General features: G+C 31.8%; 1 protein-coding gene across 10 annotated transcripts in view; it reads right to left on the bottom strand.

Moving 5' to 3' along the window:
* EYA1 (EYA transcriptional coactivator and phosphatase 1) overlaps nt 1–23,319 on the bottom strand; it is a 151,836-nt gene that overhangs the window by 41,479 nt on the left and 87,038 nt on the right. For all 10 annotated transcript variants that reach the window (XM_074278865.1, XM_074278864.1, XM_074278861.1 and 7 more), the window contains one exon: nt 5,709–5,798. In XM_074278865.1, coding sequence (XP_074134966.1) covers nt 5,709–5,798 — 90 coding nt within the window. The remainder of the gene's footprint in view (nt 1–5,708; nt 5,799–23,319) is intronic.

The following is a 23,319-nucleotide window of genomic DNA, read 5'->3' on the forward strand; positions in this document are numbered from 1 at the left end:
CTACACCAAAGTGGATCACAACCTCCATTTGAGGTGACATAGCTGACTATGGGAGTGATGAAAAATCTGGCAACAGTAAAAGGTATCAAATATTCTGAAAAGATTTATTTCTTTATGTAAAAATAAATAAGCACCCATCAAATCACTATGCAAATTGTTTTCTCTTTAATAAACAGTAAAATTATATATACATATAAAATCATAAAAATTATTTTAAAGCAATTCTCTGGTATATTATTTTAAAGCAATTCTCTGGTATTATTATATATATTATAATATATATAATAATACCAGAGAATTGCTTTAAAATAATTTTTATGATTATTGTTAGCACATGTTTAATTTGTATCCCTATTTTATATACCTATATACTCAGGATTATAGAAAAATTTCTCAGGCAAACAGGGGTTGCAAGTAGAAGAAGGTTTAAGAAGGTTTATGGTAATGTTCTCCTTCCAAAAGAAGATGAGCTTGCTCTGGCATGACTTGTACTTGATGAAGCCATGCTGGCTTATTGTAATTTGTGTGTAATTTCTTTTCTAGTCAACTATTCATCCTTTAATAAAATATTCTAAAATTTTTCTAAAAATTGCTGTCAATGTAAGTAACTGTATACACTTTTCTCCTTTTATAAATCAGGACAAATTTGATTTCTTTTGTCCATTCTTCACAGACATATATATTAGTTTATCAATTATACATATACATTAGACTGTAAGCTCCTTGAGAGCAAAGATTCTCTTCTTCCTTTTAGTACTTGTATCCTCAGTACTTACCATAATGCCTGGCATATAGAAGGTGCTTAATAAATATTTATTTATTGCCTGGCATACATGTATGTATTCATAGACTTTTTTAAAAAATAATTTTCCTAGCTCTTAGAAATGAAAAATAGTTACCAAATAATAACATTTCTATAGCACTTACTATTTTTATATACAAATATTATCTCATTCAATCGTCATGACAACCCTGTCAGGGAAAGGCAATGGGATCATTCCCATTTTCCTGTTGAGAAGATGAGGGCAAATAGAGATTACATGACTTATCTAAGATCATATAGCTAGAAAAAAGTTTGAAGCTGGATTTCAACTCAGGTCTTCCTGATTCCAAGGCACTTTATCTACTGTATCACTTTAGTTTTTTCAAATTTCTGAATAATGTAAAACCAGCTAGTTTCGAGAGCAAACAGACAAGTAGACTAACAAAATATTGTCCATAGTTCCATAATCCCCTGGATTTTTTTAAGGAAAGTAGAAAAATTTTTTAGAAAAATTCTAATTGTTTTTGCCTTAGTGAGGTTGATTATTATGAAATCTGCTTTGCTATAAATTTACATGCCTCACTTTCTGATTTAAAGCTAATAGGGACTTTTGGAGATCATTTAGATCAGCTTCATTTTACTTAGGAACATGGTGAATATCAGAAGGGCAAAATAACCTTGTTCAAAGTCGCTAGCTGATAAATTGTTCACCTGGAACTCAAACTGATCTTTAGATTTGAAAATCCTGACTCTTTATATGATTGCTGAAAGTTTTCTTCTATTCTTGGGAGTGTAAGTGCTATATCACTACAAAGCATCTAATTAAAATTCTGCATCTAATGTGGGTGATTGTAATTTTAACAATTTTTCCACTTTCATTACCAACAATACTGAAATGTGAAATTAAAACTATCTCAAGTTAAAACACTTAATGTATACAACAAATAATCATCCATCTTTGTGAAATCACAAATTATGAATGTAAATATGAAGTCTGGTCCAACTCTTTTTTATTTTTTTATTTTTTTTTATTTTTTGTTCAATTCTAACATTGACATTATTTGGTTAATTAATTAGACATGGTTAAATTCTAGCTCAATCAGCATTTTCTTGTAGTAATGCTATGTAGTTGGGAAAATGGTCAGGGGACTGGCTGAAGTGCTAGAACTTTTAGTTCAAGATTTATTTTTAGCTTTTCACTTTCCACTCTTGTCTTACCCTCTGCCCCCACATCCAATTCCTTTGTTCACTAGAGGGACTGCTCCAAGAATAGTGTGTAGTGGTAGAACTAAGGGAACAAGAAAAGGAGAGGTAGAATCCAAAGCAGATTTCATGATAATCAACCTCTTTAAAGCAAAGACAATTAGAATTTTTCTAGGAAGTTTTCTACTTTCCTCAAGTAGTAATAAGAGTTGAATGTAGCCAGTCTTCATTATCATGCATAATGCCAAAAGTCTGCCTTTAATAAAGTTGGATATGGTTTCAACAATATTAGCAATAATTATAAAATTGAAGCCAAGTGACAATCAAAAAGAAAAAAAATTCCATATAAATCTTATATTATTATCATTTTAAAATATTCAAGTTTATACAAAACTTTTTTTTTCCTCTTTCACTATGGAAATGGCTAACAAGAGCACTAGTCTACGTCAAGTTAAATGAAAACATTAAGGTTTACCAAAGGCCTTTCCCTCCTGCACTATTTGGAGACATACACTATTATCTTACAAGAAGAATCTGATAGAAAGAACGCTTTCCTTTTCAGTCAGAAAGAGTAATACTTCTTGTAAAGGAACCGAGAAACTCCAATTCTATAGTGTCACTCTTAATAACTGAATTCCATATAAGAATTATCATATTGCACATGGAGACATTTATTGTAAAATGATCTGCAAGACATTCCTCAGACTCATCAATAGGAAAGTCGGAGTATGTAAGAGAGCTCTAGCTTCTACTCATGGAGAAATCAAAAATTCTAAAAATAATTCATAAGTGTTCATGTGTTAAACATTTTTAATATCACAAAACAACAAAATCTGCCTCTTTTCTTGGTTTGGGGATGAATGTCAAGCAAGATTTATTATAATGTCATATATATTTTTAACAGAAATGCTCTCCAAATTTAGTTTAAAATGGAAAAGGTTTTATCAATTATTGCATAGACCTCAAAATTCATTTGAAAAAAATCTTTATCTTAAGTTGGTTTATTACTCTCTACCCCTTTTAAGTTTACATAGCAAATTACCATTTTGAATATATACCAAGATAACACAAATATTACTGGCAACTCTTCATACAGTGTACTTCACTATGCAGAATATTTAATATGCCAAAGATGTAGAAGAAAAATCTTAAATTATGCAAAGGAATAGCTGGCAGTAACTTACGTTTTTATAAAGAGAACTAAGGCCAATAGAGTTCAGATATCACACTTCAGGCTAACCAACAAATTGTTAACCTCCTTGAAATTACTTCTACTGTAGGCTTAAAATGCTAAAAACATACAATTTAAATAAATTAAAACATTCGAGTTCCCTACCACAACACACTGCTAATTGGAGTGTGAAATCAGGCATTACCACATCATTCCAGCCTGATGAGAAAATTTTGGTCCTCTTAAGAGCATTATACCAATATATTTATTTTTTGCTACTAAATAACATTTTCTCAAAGAAACCAAGTATGGCCAAGAACACATTTCATTTCTGTTCATATTATATATGGATAAAATGAAGTACTGAAATGAACACAAAGATGAACCTATTTATTCAAATGTTGGAAAAAACTGGAACAAATACCAGGAATTTCTGACAACCTTTGGTATATGATAACATATACCAAAAGTATGTATTTTTATACATTTTAGAACATATTTAAAACAAGTGATGATTGCCTTACTAATAAGAAAACACCCATACCCACACATACACACATACAACCTTAGAGAATCAGCTTTTAGAAGACAAATATTTTGTTTTAGTTAATGTTCATTAACCTTAACAACCAATGTTAAAAATTTTATTTAAATATTTCAACATTCTTCCTTCTAACCTATTTAACATTTCATAAGTTTTCAGCATTAATATTACTTTCAATTTGATTTTATATAAATATTTTTCCATCATTAAAGCACTAATTTTTATATGCTTTCAGGTTTGGAAAAATACTATTTCTAAATATCTGCACACACGTTGATGTTGTTAACCAATAAAAAAATCTCAAACAAACCTGATTGAATTTGTGAGATTAAAGTAAATATGAGGCAAAACCAGTTTTCCCAAATTTTCACTTTCCAATTCATTGTTTTGGCATCTTATAGACATAGACTTGCCATTTTATAAGCTATGGTTAAACCATACCAAATTATGGCTAATTTCTTCTTGATGTGTGCTATTAACACACATTAACATCAATAAGAGTTACATGGTTGTATCCAAGACAGAATTAAAATCTCTTCTGTATCATTAGAAACAAATGGAAACTTCTAAAAAACCATTTTAGCATACCACTAAAATACAGAATGCCTTTTGCAGCTCTCTTATGGAGTGAAACACAACCATGAATTAGAAACAGCTTTTGAAAATAGGTATAATTCTTAATCTTTTCTAAAAGTCTGAAAATAAATCCTGAACACTTCACTTACTTTTGGAACGTGTGTGTGTGTGTGTGTGTGTGTGTGTGTGTGTGTGTGTTAAGCAGCAATGTCTTACATTTAGTTTTCTTAATGAAAGCAAACACTCTAAAATGCAAGAAATCTTGTATTTTACTTTAAGTGTAAAAATAAATACTTCACTTAGGAATGGAAGAAAAAATAAAGCACATTTAAATAATTTTATTGCACTGTAAGTTGCCAATTCGTCTGTGAGTAGTTTCTTTGCAGATGAAAAGAAATCAAAATATAGGACAGATGTTGAGCAAACCACATTTAAGTTCTGTCACACACTGGCATTTTTCAAATGATTTTGGATCATCTATTAAATAAGGTGCATTTTGCTTGATTTTTAAAAGGGAAACATGAGGAAATATTTAAAGGCCAATTGCTGCCAATTAACTTTGATCAGCAAAAGTTGTATTTGAATCCTTCAGATTCCTTCTCCTGTCTGAAATAACATACATTTATAAAATCTAACAAAACAACAACTTGATGATTAATGCCTGTTGGCAGCCCTACCACAAGCTTGCTTAACGGCAGGATTTTAAATAAACAACTGTCTATATTAAGATGAGAGTGAAATGTAGCTATGGTCATGTTTTGTCACAATGAAGATAGAAGCAGCAGCCATTTTTGCTTTTAAAAGGTGAACTACCCAAGATCATGGAAAGATCAGGTCCCTTGGTGACCATAAAAGTTTTCACCACAATCTTTCAAAGTTGTCAGGAGGAAAAAAAAAGACATAATGTAATAAGAAAGTCATTGGCATCTTGACACATGTAATGCTAGTGCAAGGGATACCAGAAAGCCAAAAAAAAACCCAAAAACAAAACAAAACAAAAAAAACCAACTTATTATTTTGAGACTTGAGCCTGCTACCAAGCTAGGCAGGTCTGCAAAAGAATATAGTTCTGAAAGTAACACAAATGAAAAATACATGATTTATTTCTGGTTCTAAGCCTGAACTTTTTTAGGCAACTGAGAAATTCATATTTTCCTATTAAAATCTGTAGAAGTCAAAGTTTAATATTTAATGCCCTAGATATTAAATTTTAATGCTATATGTAATTATGTCATAGCCTACTTTACATACTCATCTACTCAGATAACTTGATGAAGCCTTTGACAGTAAAATGTATTGATATAGTTGAGTTATTTTACTTCATTTTTATTTCACCAGCCCTATTTCCCTTTATATAATACTATATTGTTGCCTGTCAAGCCTACCATTGTTTCATGTGATATAATAGGGAACAAATGCTAAATGGCTGACATAAAATAATTACTACTTACTTCTAAATCATTAAAGAACAGATGTGTGTCTGCCAGATTGAAAATCATTTCTTCCATTCTCAGTCCAAGTGAAACAGAAGTAGGTGGATCCTAGAAGAAGAATTTTAAAAATTAGCAACATACCTCCTTCTGTTATATGAAATCTTAAATGACTTCAAATGCAATCTGGCTCTCAGTATAGAAGAAGGAACAATAAGACGTTTGGACCACAAGCAAAATTTAAAATGTACCATTGAATATATTAAATTAATGAGCATCTAAACATTATATTGTAGAAGCAACCAAATGCTGAAAATGTTATTTTATGAGTGTCAACTGTCTCATAAAAATAATTCTTGACTATAAGACTACACACAATTTAAAATTTAAAGACTAAATCATATTAAGTGCAGCAAGGGCAGCTATAGAAAAATTTACTTAAAAGAAAAAAAAAAACCCACCCACTACATGATTAATAAATCCAGAAGTCTAACTATCCTGAAAATCTCAATAACTTTGCAATTCACTGAATTCAAATTATCAATCATAAATACCAAATGCTAGCTACAACAAAGAGTTGAATTACAAAGTGAATTATTTTACTCTCAATATATTATAGTAAGAAAATGTGAATGTCTATCAGTAACAATAGTTACACAGATCTGAGCCATAATGGGAAACAAGTATGACTGCCTTGCCCTTCTTTAATTGCCAGGAGCCAGACAGGCACAGTAACTCTGTTATTTGGATGACAGCTATCCAGTCAACACTACAAAACACAGCCATATCTATCAATCAGAGATGGTTGTCCATGACTGAAATGTACATTGGTTCTTCCAAATGATATTTAAGAATATCATTTGTACCCAATAAGGACTGAAAAGACAGACTGCTCCATCCTCCCTGCCCCTTCCATTCTTCAGATTACTCATAGCTTGCCTGAACCAATATCCCTGGAATTCTCTGGCACTAAGGACAAATCTATGTGTTTTTCATGATAAGAAGTCATTATAGCTTTCAGGTCTTTTATTAAATCAAGTAATCAAAGGGTACTATGTTACAATGCTGGTAGATAACTTTCTCTGAGAAGGGAATGAAAAAGGAAGCCTTTATGAGCCTTTATGACAGCCTGACAACAATAGTAATGTCATCTTACATTGTCATAAATGTTTTAACTTGTTAAGAGTACTTCCATAGCTATCATTTTTATGTTTCTCTTAATAAGCATAAAGTTCATATCCCCGTTTGAAGAAGAAACTAAGGAATGAAAGGGAAGGATTTCACTTAATCTATCTAATCACAGCTATATTTCTCTGCTTTATATAAGAGAGGTACTTATTTAAAAAAATGATGAAAAATATAAACACCAAAAGCTACTTTTTTTCAAGGAAAATCATGGGTAATAGAATCACTGTTCATTTATTTTAAATGTCAAGTCTTTGTTCCTTTCCTTTTCTTATTCTCCATCTTTCCAAATCTAGCTTCCCTTTGCAGGTCCAATTGGAGATCACTTCTTCTTCAATGATTTGCGATGTAGGATAGTGTACTTTTCGAAAGAATATTGAACTAAGAGTCATGAGATAGCAGGCTCTGCTATTACCTTGTGTTCTTCTGTCTTTCTGGTCTTATTTTTTTCCAATTATAAATAATAGGGTTGCACTAAATAATTTCTGAGGTCCTTTTCAAATTTGAAACTATAATTTTATCATCCAATTATATCAATTTTATACTTTTCTGAATTTCCACAGATTTTGTCTATGTAACTAAATTCATCACATAAACATATACTGCAATGCATTTTTACCATATTTCATATGCACATTTTCCTATTGTTCAATTCAATTCAACAAGCACTCTGCTGGTCTTGGTAATACACAAGAAAATGAAAAACAGTTCCTGCCCTCAAGATATTTCCATCTTGGTAGGGGTGAAGAGAGGAACTTCTAAGCATATTATAGGAATCTCAGTTACACAATGGATAGGTCCAGAAGACTTTAGTTTAAATCTTGCCTCAAACGCTTATTAATTGTGTCAGTTTGGGAAAGTCACAGGATTTTATCTCTGTCTCAATTCCTCATTTGTAAAATGGAGATAATAAGATTGCCTCCTTCCTAGAATTGTTGTGAGAAACAAAAAAGGAGATTTTTTTAAAGGGCTTTGCAAACCTTAAAGGGCTATATAAATGCTACTATAATTATCATTATTATTATCAGTAGTACTAGTATTGGTAATTAGGTAGTGCAGTGGGTAGAGTGCCAAGCCTGGAATCAGGAAATTTCTCTTCCTGAGTTCAAATCTGGCTTCAGACATTAGCTTTGTAAGCTGGAAAAATTACAACCCCTGTTTTCCTCTATTTCTTCATTTGTAAAATGAGCTGGAGAAGGAAATGGCAAATCATCCCAATATCTCTGCCAAAAAACCCCAGATGGGATCACAAACAATTGGACATGACTGAAAGGTACTTAACAACAACAAAAGTAATACTATTATCACTATCATCATCATAATCATTATTTAACAGCTAGATTTACAAGCATCTGGTGGGCAGTAGTATGACTAATAATTACAGCAGTTAGCATTTATTCAGCCTCTAAAATTTACAAAGAGGATTACATATATTAGCTTATTTAATCTTCACAATAACCTTAAAAAGTTGATGTTCTTTTATTTCCATTTTACAAATGGGGAAACTGAGGTTGACACAGGTCAAGTGACTTTCTCAGGGTTACACAGCTAATATGTGTCTGAATTAAGATTTGAACTCAGTTTCATTTTTATTCCAACTCTAACATTCTATCTGCTATGCTATCAAGCTGTCTCTCATTTTTATGCTTCTCAATGATTACCACAGTACTATTAAGACAGGAGAACATCATTCAACATAACAGATAGAAGTTAGATAACGTACCCCATTTCTTTTGAAGTTTGTCTTTTTAAAATGAGTTTTCAAAACTTGTTTTAGTAGTAGGCAATAATGAGATTGTTACTTGATGGAATCAAAATTGTTGCAATAAGAGGAAAGAGCCTTAGTTACTTATAGCATTATAATTAGTATTCTATTTGTATGAGGTCAAGGTTAGATACAAGACAGCAAATACTGTCGAGCACCTTTGGCACACCAGTAATGGCTCTCTTGTTTTCTAAACAGAAAAGTTTTGAACTACCTTTCAGAATATCACTCTTTTCTCTTATCTCTTATTATTCTTAGTTCTTTAGGAACACATTTGTTTGAGAGTACAAAAAGATGAGAGGTGAGAAAAGAAAAACAAACTGTCAATGTTGGGTAGAGAAAATAGGCAAAGCAAGAAAACAAGGGTTTATGAATTAGTAGAAAGGAATTCAAGGATGTACAGGAATGATAATGTACAGCTGAATCTTAATGAACATAATTGATCCACATGGATAACTAGGAATTGCCTCTTATGTTAACAAAACTTCATGGAGAGTAGAAAATGTTATCTCAGATTTTAAATTTCAAAGGACTTGAAAGTAATTGTAGAATTTTTTTAAGACTTGCAGGAAATTGAAGCTCATCTAATCCAATTCAAACCATCCACTCTACTAATAAACTTTATCAGTGTATTTGTGTAGTGATTAGCCTTCCAAAAGGAGGATATGATTAGATTTAAATGTTTGTGAGCAGTTTTACTTGTAGATGGGATGGTTATCTCTTCTTAACTGCTAATGGCTCATTTTTTTTTTTTTAACTAATTCTCATGTCAGATTGGAAGGAAATCACAGAAGTTACATTTTTAGAGTTCCTATTAATTAACAGAAATGTGTGATCTCTCTTTAAATATTAAATCAATTAAGCTTACACATTTATCTTTGCAACTCCTTACTCATCGCTCCTAGTTCTTGGGTCAACCAGAGGAATTTAGGAAATGCTAATTAGTTTTAAATATCTATTTATAAATTTATTATGGTTTGAAGAAACTAAATGTTTTTATAAGCATTTAACATGAAATAGGACTCTCACAAAAACCTTGGCTTTATGGAACATTACTCCTTCAGGTAAGGTAAACTAACTCCTCTAAGGACACAAGATATCCTTAAATATGCTAGAAAATTTTAAATGACCAAATGGTATGTTAGAGCAAAAGTAATTGGTAATGAAACTCAAATAGCTGTTGCTCAAACAAAATACCAAATTGCTATGTTGATTTACTTTGATTCACCATAAGATCAAGCTAATAAAAATGGCATAATGTGTCAAAAATATATTTAATTTATTTTAAGTAGCAACAATGTAAAACATTACATTTAGTTAAATGTTAGCTCTGAAATATATATTCTTAAGTAACATAATTTTCTAAGATGTAGCATTATTACTAATCTTATCAATGAATTATTCTACCACTTTAAAATATGCAACACATTTCAAACATCTAATATTTGTTTCATAGAAAAGAAATTTATTTTATAGGTGTTTTGTCTTCAGCAACCATTTTTAATGATTATTTCAAAAACAGAAACCAGTCATGTTCACAGGTCTGCATTTTGCAGACTTTATTTTCTTTCTATTTTTTGAAAATCATGTCAACATTTGTTCTTTGCCACTCTTGTGGCACCATCTTCCATTTCCCACAAATTTTAAAATATTACTGACAAGAATGGCTCAGTAGTCACATTTGCCAGTGCTTCCAGAATCAGAAAATTTAGTTCTCCTAGGCCAGATAACTTAAATATATTGTGGACAAATTAGTGCTCTTATTGCCTTCTTATTTGAGTATCAACTCCCTGTCAATTATTTATTTTCTTTGTCAGCAATTATTGTTTGATAAAAAAAAAAAAAATGGTTGCTGAATATGTAAAAGAGAAATTAGCTTGATGACATAGTGGATAGACCATTTAGCTTGGAATCAAAATGATTCACCTTCATGAGTTCAAATTTTACCTCAGATACTTACTAGTGATGTGACCCTGGACAAGTCCCTTAATTCTGTTTGCCTCAGTTTTTCATCTGTAAAATGAGCTAGAGAAGGAAATGATAAACCACTCCAGTATCTTTGCCAACAAAACCCCAAATGGGATCATAAAGAGTCAGACATGTCAGAAGTGACTCAACAACAACAATTATAAAGAGCCAATATAGTTTCATCTAGAGGAAGCCATGCTTTTCTTTTGTTGATAGGACTATTAAAGAAGATGAGGGGAATTCTGTAGATGTAGATATGAATTTTTTTGATAAAGTGTCCTATAGCATCCTTGTAAAAAGGCATGCATTATATAATAAATACAATCAAAGAAATTCTGAAGTAGGTGTTATGACTAGTCTCAGTGAGTAGTTCTTAATGGTTAAGTGTCAAAATGATAGGAGATTTTCAGTGGATTATGTCAGTGACCTGTATTTGGCCCTGTGCTATTTAATTTTTCTCATCAAAAACCTGAATAAAGACAAAGATGGCATGCTTTTCAAATTTGCATATGACCAAAAAAAAATACTGTGACGGATACATAACTCAGTGGATGACAGAGTAAGGATTTTAATAGACTAAATGTAAAATAAAATCCAAAAAGGATGAATGTAAATTATTATACTTAAAATAAACTCCACAAATAGAAATTAGGGAAGGTCAAGTATTCTGAAAAGGGCCTACAATAAAGATAAGTCCACAGCGTAATATAGAAGTCAAATATACATAACACCAATAAAGCAATACAAAAAAACTTAATGAAATCTTGATTTCATTAAAAGGCATATGGAGGTCATAAGTTCACTATCCTCAGTCCTTGTCAGACAGTAAATTATTGTGTAATGAGCTGTATAGTTTAAGAAAGAATGTCTATAGGGTGGAGAGAGTTAAGAGGGGACAAGCAGAATGGGGATGGTCTTTGAGTTGATGTTATATAGGTATACACTGAAGGAACTGGTCATATTTAGCCTGGGAAAGTGAAGGGAACTATATATGCTACTTATGCTGCCTGACATTGTGCTAAATAAGTATTTTACAAATACCTCATAATGACCCTATGAGGGAGGTGCTATTATTACCCTCATTTTACAGTTGAGGAAACTGAGGCAAACTGAGGAGTTTTTTTTTTTTTAGGTGACTTGTCCAGGGTCTGGCCAATATCTGAGGTAGATTTAAACTCAAGTCTTATCTGTGGGGCATTATAAGCTGTCTGTAAGCATTAGAAGGACTGTCATATAGAAGACTCATAAAATTAATATAAGATGGTCATAATTGTTTCAATTGGCCCTACAGATGTACAGAGTAGAAAAGGATGGGATTTGAAAACAAAAATTCAGACTTGATGTCATGAAAAACTTCCTAAACATTTGAGCTACCCCAAAGAGGAATGGCTTTACCTAGAGAGATGGTGTTCTCCTTCTTTTGGTAAAACAAGGACAACTAGTTGTTGCATAATTTCCAAAGTAAATTTTTCTTAGTATGATTTGGACTAAAGAAGATTGTTGAGCTCCCTTTCCAACTACCAAATTCTGTGATTGAAAACCCTTGTTTAATTGAACTTAAAGGATTCTCTACTTTGGTAAGTATTTTCCCAAAAATTCTTGATTTTTCTACCAAGAATAACTGCTATTAAGAATTCAAATATCCAAAGGAACAGTTCTAAAATCACTTAAAACCATATACTTTTAGAACAATAATGAACAAACCCTCTTTTGTTATCAGCCATTTAAAGTTGTGATCTGACTCTTCATGACCCCATTTGGTGTTCTCTTGGCAAAGAATAGATCTTAGCAATTATATAAGCCAATCATTGCATTTTACAGAGAAACTGGATTGAGGGAAATTGGTCGACTTGTCAAATGTCATGCAACTAATTAATGATTAAGCTGCATTTAAAAAGCAAGCAATGACCACTCAAAAACTTTCAATGGCTCTTCAGTGACTTTTGAATAAAGTCTAAATCTTGCCAAACTTGACAACTTATCATTCTCCAAACTTGTTCAACCTTATACAAGCATTTGTTTCCACTATCCTTTATCCTTAGAATATACTTCCTCTTCCTTTATTTGCTTATTAAAATGCTTATTCACTTTTCAAAGCCTAGTTCCAAGACTCCCTAAGATTTCCACAGATATTTCCTTTGATGCTCTCTTTTCTTGTTCCCCTTCCAAACTGAAAGAACTCTCAGAGAATTCCAATTGTATCTTATAATTGTCACATCCTTTTAAATTTTTTATTATTTGCTTCATCTTTTCTTATAGGTTGCAGAAAAGCAAGACTATTTGAAGGCAACAGTTTTCTATCATTTATTTTTGTACTCCTGACTTATTTACCATAATGCCTTAAACATCTTAGTAAATCTTAGTAAAACAGAACAAAGAAAACTAGAGAAGAACTATCATATTTGTTTTTTAAATTATCCTTGCATTCTTACAACCTCATATGAGGAATAGTTTTTATTTTTTCTATATTCAAATTTATAATGTTTTAATATATGTAACATTTTTCTCACCTGAGAATAAGAAATAGCACACTGTTAACAATAGCTATCAAGTAAATATTGGTTCAAAAACAGAACTTAGGAGAAAAATGTGCAAATCAGTTTTAAATTTGATAATTCACATAACAAGTCTTTAACAGTTCTTATGTCTTTTATGACAACAATTGCTAAAGTTGTAGCCATGAAATGATTGCTATGAAAACATCATTAAAGTCATAGTAGAATATCTAAGAAGATCAGAGGACAATTAATTATTAGGTTCATCCAATGTGTGTTCTCTATTTCCCTATTTAATGATGTTCCTGTGTTTTTATAGAAGTGTCACAAGGTTCTTCCACAATAGTTCCAAACAGGAAGTCAGTGATGGCTGAACCTTCCTGACTGTGATTATCTGGAGCCAAGTCTAGTTGGGCAATGAATTCCTGTAGCCTAATTCTGTCCATCTCACTCTCATGTTTATTTTAGGAAGGAGAGAGAACAAGTATTTAAGTACCTTCGATATACTAGGTTTTGTGCTAAGGGACTAGCAAATGTTATCTCATTTGATCTTCACAACAATCATGTGAGATAAATACTATTATTATATTCATTTTATAATTAAGGAAACAAAGACAGATAACATTTAAGTGATTTGCCCAGGGTCACACAGGTGGTATTTGGGGCAGATTTTGAATTTAAGTCTTTTGAACTTCAATTCCAACATTTTATCCACAGTCTCAAGGAAATTACAGTATATTTATGTTATCTCCAAGAAAAAAAATGTAAACTCAATTTGGGATTAAGGCTTTCATAATCTGGCTATCTTTTTAGGCCCATTACACCTATCCTTCACACATATTCCTACCAGATTAGACCCTCAGCTCTTTGCTGAATTGGGCATTTTATAGCCTGTCTCTACTCCCTTGCCATGGGTGTCTTCATACCTGTAATGCAGTCTACATTTTCAGCTCCTGAGCTTCTTTCAAATTTCAGTTCATATGCTATCTTCACTAGAAAGTCTTCCTTATTTTTCATACTGTTAGTGATCCCTAACTCCTTAAATAAGCACATTTCTTCTTACCAAGTACATCTTGTAGGCCCCCTCATATTCCTTGAGACTGGGACTATTTTTCATTATTATCTTTGCTCCCCAGGGCCCTAGAACAGCTCCTTTAACACACAAAGCATTTAATAAAAAGTTAGATGGAATTGGATTGGTATAAAGTTGGGATAGTTTCTACAGATATCATTGCAGAAAATATATAATTTTGTGCTATTTATAGATCCCTTTTCATGAAAACAAAGCAATGGGGTGAAATGACTTGAAAAGAGAAAAGAAAATTAAATGTTACATCATTTCTCCAGAAAAAGAATGTGTGAATTACTGTGGCTTTTATGCTAAATAAACAAAAATAAAATCCTGCTGGTAAGGAAAAGCATTCTTAAAAATGTCAATGGCAATTATCCCCTCTCCCCCCAAAAAACTCTAAACAAACCAAAACTTTGCTGGTATGATATTAAAATAGCTCCTTTGCACATTCAAGTCAGTAAGAACAATAAATTAAGAAATTTGCTGCAATTTTAACCTACCCTTGTTGATAATTTCATTATTTTAACATAAAATTTGTTTTTGTGTATGTAAATTTTCATTGTGTTTCTATTTTACAACTATTATTTTTTAATTTTCTTGGAAGCAGAGAAAATATTTGAATCTTTAAAGCTTATTCTCAATATATATGTGCATATATGCATACGTACATAATACATACACATGTATATATTATATCTTGATTCCAAAAATAATACCTATCTCTTTCTCTCCATACATACATATATATATATGCATATATATATATATATATATGTGTGTGTGTGTGTGTGTGTGTGTGTGTGTGTGTGTATACATATACTCACATATACCTGCTTTTTTATCTCTATCTATCCATCCATCTATGTATCTATCAGAGATTGAGAAATTGAGTCTTGGAATCAAGACTCAATATTGAAGCCAAGACACTAGCTGTTTAGTAGTGATAGTTTCTTCATTTGAACTTTCTCTACATCTGTGATAGGTTTGACAAAAAATAAAGTCACCAACCAACCAAAAATAAAATGAAATTTACTGACACTATTCTCAATCCTTGACTAACTCCTGGGTGCTCAGGAAATAAGGGAGAAAGATAGTGATAATTAATTTTTGTCATGTAAAAGTATATTTATACTTATGAATGGGGATAAATAAATAAGGTAACCTATGGCCTGAAAATGTGTCAGAAATAACTATTTCTTGCCTGGTTTTAAATGTTTTAAATTACATTTTACCATCTGCAAATGAACTAAATGACTATAGTCAATCCTGGAATATTTGTTCTCATACTCCAGTAACTCCTTGTGGTGTGGTGGTCATTCTGGATTGTTGAGAAATGAACCAGAAGAATACCAGTTCTAGCATCAACATCAATCAATCAACACTGTTAGCAAAATGTGCTCTCAAATTATTTTTGCTTTAAACATGGGTCCAGCAATAGATTTCAATCCTGGACTAACTGAGCAAAGCTTTCAGAGCCTTAATATTAAAAGATTGTCTACTGGATAATTAACTTGTGTTGGCTGCAGCAACTCATACAAGCATACCTAGTAAGATGTTAAATAGATTATTACATACATGGTGTTGCCCACAATAACAAGAACAAAAATCCTGGAAATGAAGTATCAATAGCCAAAGTAGACCAATATGTTTACAAAGGATAAGATAAAATCTCATCTGATATCATTTCTAGTTTGGCAATTTTCTGTACCTGGTTCATGAACTTTACGCAAAAATGACATAAATAATAGAAAAGCTATTTAGGGCTGGCGTAAGTTCCTGCCAAAGGGAAAGTACTTATTGCCTTTCTAGGTTCCAATCACAGTTGGCAAAGAGAATGCCTTTATTTACATTGTGGTTTACACCCTGGCATAGATTTGGCTGGGGGAAAGGGAAGGTTTGAAAGCTGTATTGATAAAAGCATTCTAATGACTCAGGTTTGCTTTGGTGTTGGACAACTATTCAGTGATGTTTATCCTACAATTTGTAAAATGAGCAAGTAAGTTTGTATGATATTTAGCTACAATAATTTTAAAAAGTAATTTGCTCAAATCTTTTAGTAAGACCAAAACAATATCTTATAAATTATGGATACAAAGAGGCATTGTTGAACATGCTTTTTTCATAATGTAACAATCAATTAATAAGCATTAAATGCCACTATGTGCCACACACTATGCTAAGAGTTGGGGAAACAAAAGAATACTTGTCTTTGCCTGCAAGGATTTCACAGTCTAATGGGCAGTAAACAAATTCATCTTTCCCCCTTATATTTGGTCTATATTTTCAGCACCTATTTCCACCCAATCCCTAAGGTAAATTTAGTGTTCTCTATTGTCCCAAATCATAGGCTTAAACAAATATATCTCTTATTTTGACATCTCTTTATTTCTTATTTGCCTTATTTCAAATCTCTTGATTATATATTTCATCACTATATTTCACTACTACTTAGCTGTTGTTTAGCTATTTATAGTTGTGTCCAACTCTTTCTGATCTGATTTGGGTTTTCTTAGCAAAGAAATTAGAGTGGTTTGGCATTTCTTTCTTTAGTTCCTTTCACAGATGAGGAAACTGAGGCAAACAGTATTAAGTGACTTGCCCAGGGTAACAAACTCAGTAAATGTTTGAGGCCAAATTTAAATTCACGAAGAAGTATCTTCCTGACTCAAGGCCTGACACTCTATCCATTGTGCTGCTTACTATCTAACCACAATAATAAACTCAAATTTGAATAGCTTTTTACAGTTTTATTTTTGCTTTTCCATATATCATCTCAGTAGTTCAATACCACTTCATTGTTGTGTTGAACTAATGAAGTTCAAAGGAAGTATACAATTTTAATAGATTTGTGATGCAGAGAACCATCTGCATCCAGAAAGAATACTATGGGGACTGAATATGGATCGCAACATATTTTTTCACCTTTTTTGTTGTTTGATTGCTTTTCATTTTCTTTTTTTCCCCTTTTCGATCTGATTTTTCTTGTGCAGCATGATGAATGTAGAAATATGTAAAGAAAAACTGTATATGTTTTACATATATTTGATTACTTGCTGTCTAAGGGAGGGAGCTGAGGAAAGAAGGGAGAAAAATTTGGAATGCAAGATTTGGAAAGGGTGAATATTGAAAATTATCTTGAATGTATTTTGAAAATAAAAAAGTATTATTAAAAAAACTAGTCTCTCATTCTCACAAGTGTGTGTGTGGATAGATGGGTGTGGGAGGTGTATGGATATATGTATTAAGGTTGTGACATATGGTATATGAAATATGGATTTAATGCCCAGAAAACTTAAAGTTCACAAAATGCCAGCCCAGAAAGGCCTGAGTTCAAATTCCCCTTCCTATATATGGTGTTTCCTTGGTTACTGTAACTAAACCCTCTAAACCTTTGTCCCTCATTTGTACCTAGTTGCTCTCCTAGACTTGCATTATTTCCAGAAATTAATCTTCCTACAAGACGATCTCAACTCTAAAACTCACATCTCAGCATAGGCTTTAAAAGCTCAGAGGCTCTCTCCCTCTCTTTGATTAGAGAAGGTGACAAGTGAACATAAGAGAAACTCCTCCTTCCTGTATCTTCTACTTAAGGAGGGGGCCAAGGGCACTACCCAGCTTTAAGATTTCATTGCATCTTGTGTCCACAGGGTACCCTTTCTCTTTCACACCTGCTAACCTTGTAACTTCTTTGAGGGGGAGAAACTACTTTTGCCTTTCTTTCTACCTTACTTAGCACAATGCAGGACACATAGTAGGTACTTAATAAATGTTCACTGACTGTCTCTTTAGGACTTATGTAATAAGGATTAATATATAGACGGTTGAGTTCCACATACCAAGAACTTTCCATACTGTAGATATAAATTTATATCCACATTCTTGTATAGTATGTGTATGTAATTTGAAGGTATAACATATGTCATATATATATACTCACATAATAAATATATACACACATGTTATATATATGTATGTGTTTATATATATATATGTGTGTGTGTATAATATACATATATATTATACACATACACACGACACATACACACACACACACACACACACACATACTTATAGCTAGTTACATCCCATAGTTGCTGTGACAAAAATTGTGGTTTCAGGGTTACTTTTTTTAAAAAATCAAATTTCAGATACTTTTTTCCAGAAGCCTACTTTTGGTTCACACTATGGCTCTTTGTGTACCCAAAATGAATGTTTGTGGAAATTTTAAGGAAAAACTAACTTTTCTGAAGTTTGGAGAATATGAACAAAATTATTTTTCCAAAGTAAAAACAAAGAACTGTTCTCTCCAAGTTGGAGAACTAAATATCTTCCCTTTTAAAAACTTTAATGAGGTAATTTTAAAATTTGTTATTATTGAATTAGCAATAAATTAGCTACAATTGAATTAGAAAAATACTTAGCAAAACTAAGTATTACATTCAGATTGTGTGCAGTCAAAAGAACTAATGACAAGGTCAATTTTCACATAATAGTTCATAAAAAAAAAAATCAAAGTCTGAGGTCCTTTCTTTTTATGTATTAGAAACAATAGCCTACATCAATATGGAACTTTATGGTTAATTTTGTGCTTTAAGCATTTATGATTAACAATCATTTAAAAGACTTTGTTTTTAAAAAACCAGAAGTACAGAATAGTAATTTAGTAGATCAGTCATAGAGACAGTCAGTAAGCATCTATTAAGTGCTTACTACTCATCTGCGGAGCACTGGAGATGCAAAGAAAGGGGGATTTAAAAAAAAATTAAAACAAAAATCAGTCCCTATTCTCAAGGAACTCCATCTAATGGGTGAGTCAACAAGTGAACAATTATGTACAAACATGATAGATTTGGCTAATTTCAGAGGAATAAGGAGATCTAAAAAAAAAAAAAAATCTTATTCAGAAGGTAGGACTTTAGCTAAGACTTGAAAGAATCCAAGGAAATCAGGAGCCAGAGATGAAGAAGGAGAGAATTCAAGACTTGGGAGACATTTTGAGACTCACAGATTAAGAAACATCAGTAAAGCATTTCCAGAAATTATTTTTAAGAAAATATTATTATGGTTCTCTCTTGATTAATATACATAAATGCATATATCTCCCTTTCCCTTCCCAAACCACCTATATTTAAATATATCCTTAGTCCATTTAACTCTTTTCCTTCTCTTTTGTTCCTTTGCTTCCAAAAAAAAAAAAAAAAAAAAAGAATTCTAACCAAAAACTAGCTAAGTTACTGGACTTTATAGATTTAAAGACATAGAGACTGAAAAATTATAATTAGGTCAATATAATTATTTTAATTCTGGGAAGCTAATAGCATTCTAGAGTAGTACTGAGGCCACACAAAGTACAAATAATAGTGGTATTAAATCTTACTTAAAGGAATAAACTTTAAAAATAAATATTAATTTGCAAAAGATTAATATGCAAGCTGTTGTTTCTTATCTCTCTTGAAGGTATGCTCCATTAAGATAATCTTTTAAAAAAACATGTAATCTATGATATTTCTATTATTCATTGTAAAATTTTAAGAAATCTAAAAATTTCATTTAAAAAAGTTTTATCTTTGACTAAGGACATTTTGTTATCAATTGTACTTTAAGGTGTAATTAGGCTTCTGGCTAGAGTACCAGGCTTAGTGCTGGTTTTGCATGTATGGGATCAAAGATAAGGCCCATAAAATATATTACACTGAGCCCTTCTTTTCAATTTAAAGCCACCAACTGCCAAGTAATTACTGAGCACAGTAATGGCACAACAGAAAAGCAGAGCTAACAATGAGGGCATGTTTATTAGGATTTGCAATTCAATGTGAATATCTTATAAACTGTGCTCAAATCAGGTGCAAACTTCTGAGGGAGGTACAGATCAACAGAAAGGAGAAATACCAGTGTTGAAACCCTTAAACAATTCCTTGTTTAAAACGCTGATATTATAGCCACAAATACTGCCTGAATGGCATTTTAAAGTTCTTCCTTCTCAATGTCTTTGTTTTTTGGAAAAAGAAGAAGCTGAAAAACAAGAAAGGGCACTATGGGGACTTGACTTGCCTATTTTCACACAGGTTGACAGCTAACAATGGAAGGATTAAGGATAAGCTCCAAAAATTGCTTCCCTTATTTGAGATATAAAGAAATATTTTATGTTCAAAGTCACTCCTCTAAAAAATGGTATTAAATGTACTATGGCAAATCACACACTTAACGTACAGTAAGTACATGGTGCCTATCTTTCTATCTACATGCTGAGAGTTATGACTTTTATAGAATTCCTATTTCATTCTCATTTTCTCAACTGATGGTTATCTTAAAATTCAATTCAACAAAAATATACTAAGTATTTATGATGTAAAGAGAGCACATACTCATCAGATTCCACATAGTCCCTGTCCTCATAGAGTTTATGGTCTTGCAAACCTGTAATAAATCTCAAATATCAGGTTTACTGAAGTGTAATCTGTCTTAATCTTAAAATAACATCATCCTAATGGAATAATATGCATCACTTGTCTGAACCATTTATTGCCATGTATATTGTTAGGGGTTAGAGAGGAAACTCTCCTTATTAAAGTAGGTCAGCATCTTTAATTTCTAGTTTTAGAAAGGTGCCTAGATCATTGAGAAATTAAGTGATTTACCTGATCATACAGTTTGAGGTCAGAGGTGAGACTGGCTTCTAGGCCAGGATTCTACTAGATCATGCTGCCTCTCAGTAACTTGACTAAACTTTTCACATATATATGAAATCTATAAGTAAGTTTGAATTCTTTGAGCAAATTCTTATTTTTTATTGCTTTATATTTTGAAAGGCATAGTAAACTAAAAAAGAATACTGGCCTTGTAGACAAGATGACCAGGTTTGAATTCTTCCTTGATTACTTAATTTCTCTGGATCCTGAGGGTATTTATTTAATTTCTGCCAACCTTAGTTTCCTCATAAGCAAAATGTAGATAATTACATCAACTCTTAGATCTCATAGAATTGTTGTAAGGCTCAGATTAGAGAAGGTGACAAACCTTAAAGCAATACAGAAATGACAAATTATCATCCTTAGTATTCCTTATAGGGCACAATTGAATGTCTTTCAAAATCTATCATTGCTTAATAAATAACTGACTGATATTTTAGTGAAGTAGCAAATCCTTTAAAAAAAATGGCACATCAAAATCCCTCTATCTCCTTATGCAACATAACTTTGGTGTTTACCTTTACTGTCGATATAAGGTTCAGCTTCAACAAGGAATACAAATGGTTAACACTAAATACTTTCTTACTGTTTAGCTAATTGAGTAAATACTATAACCATCAAAGCATCTGTAGCTTAAAATTAAGTTTACTCATCTGACTAAGGGATTTGGACTTCTCCACAGATGCTGATGGTATCAGGATAGCCTTGGTTGTTCTGTTTATTCAATTTAACAAATATTTATTAAACAATTGCTCTGTGCTAGGGGCCAATGAGGAAGAGTGAAGAAAAAAAAAAAAGACCTTGGAGTTAAGAAAACTTAAATCCTGTCTTTGAACAACAACAACAACAACAACAACAACAACAACTTATTTTTGTTTTGACTCCTAGGTAGGCATAGATTTGATTACCTAGGGAGATCAGTTTATTCAATTAACTGGATAACCTAAAAATCAACAAAAGCTTTGGATACCCATTTACTATAGCACCCCCTCTGGGTACACAAAAGTGTAGGGCAACCCTTATGAGGTAGAGAGGTAATCTGAAATCCTCCAGAGTTTTCTAGATTTTGGATACTTTGTGCTGTTTTCTGGAATTTAGTAACTATAATCAGTAGTCTTTACTAGACTATTTTAGTGAATTCGTCAAGAGTGATAACATTCAATTTCTCTACTAACAATATTAAATTATAATAGAAGACTAAGACACATTGTGTGTGTGCATGTGTGTGTATGTAACAAAAGGTAGGCCCTTGTGGAATATTTCTTTGATAACTACTAATAGCTGACATATGAGGAATTCCTATATCTTTGAACAGTATCTGCTAGCCACACTCAAAAAGGCTCATATCTCACATTTATCTTGACCTGTCCTTGTTCCATAACCCTTCTTAGCACTCCCCCACTTCCAATTAGTGCATGCTACTCAAGCTCTCTGAAGTTAAATGGTGGGTATGGATGATATTCAGGCCATACCCTGATATGATTAAGGTACATGCAATAATTTCATTATTTTCTGTTCTCTTTGAATGATTACAAATTATTAATGGCTATCCTTAAAAATTGATAGATAGCAATTTATCTAAGCTTTTCAATCAGATGAAATATCACAATGCTCATATTGTGTTACACATTTTTATACCACATTTTCCTTAATAAGGTAAGTTAGATTTCACAATATCCAAGTTTTCATTGACTTCTAAAGTTCATGTTAGATGTTAATGAAGCATACAAACAAAGTTCTCAAAGATGATTTAGTCAGTTCTTTCTGAACTGAGGATGTTGTGGCAATATCAGTATGATCCTTTATAGCAATATTGCTTAATACCAAACTGCCTAATAATTACTTTGCATACTAAGTTTATTTTATATTATATATGTTTTGATTTTTACAATGCTTGAATTTTCATTAAGTATGCATAACCAATGTCAAATAAAAGAACAAAGGATGCTTTTAATTTTTCAAATTAGCATGTACCTTAGTAGCTATTAAAAACTGGTTTATGACAATGCTTATGGACTATTCTTCATATAAGATGCTGTGATTTTTCTTCTTACTACATGTTATTCTATGTACAACATTCTTTTTCTTTGTTCCCATAACCTTTGTTATGAAACAACATTTCCTCATTACACCCATTATGTGTTCTTCCCACAAATAGGATTACACTGAAGGAGGGACATTCTCAAACTTTTATTTATTTTTTTTGGTGGGGGTACATTGCTGTAACATGTCCTAATTTTTCATTATATCAATGAGATCCAGTATCAACTTATTGAATGGACTTCTCATTCAATCACTTAACCTACTGTGACTAAGCTAGCTCTCAAGTAACTGGTTCCTATAGAGACAGAACTGCTAGTCCATTGTCCAGCATTCATTTCCTTATAACATACATAGGAAAGTACAACCACATATTTAGTCCTACCATAGTAAATCTAAGATCAGTTAAATCAGGCTT

The sequence above is a fragment of the Sminthopsis crassicaudata genome, chromosome 1 (genome assembly GCF_048593235.1).
Source record: "Sminthopsis crassicaudata isolate SCR6 chromosome 1, ASM4859323v1, whole genome shotgun sequence".
Taxonomy (NCBI): Eukaryota; Metazoa; Chordata; class Mammalia; order Dasyuromorphia; family Dasyuridae; genus Sminthopsis; species Sminthopsis crassicaudata.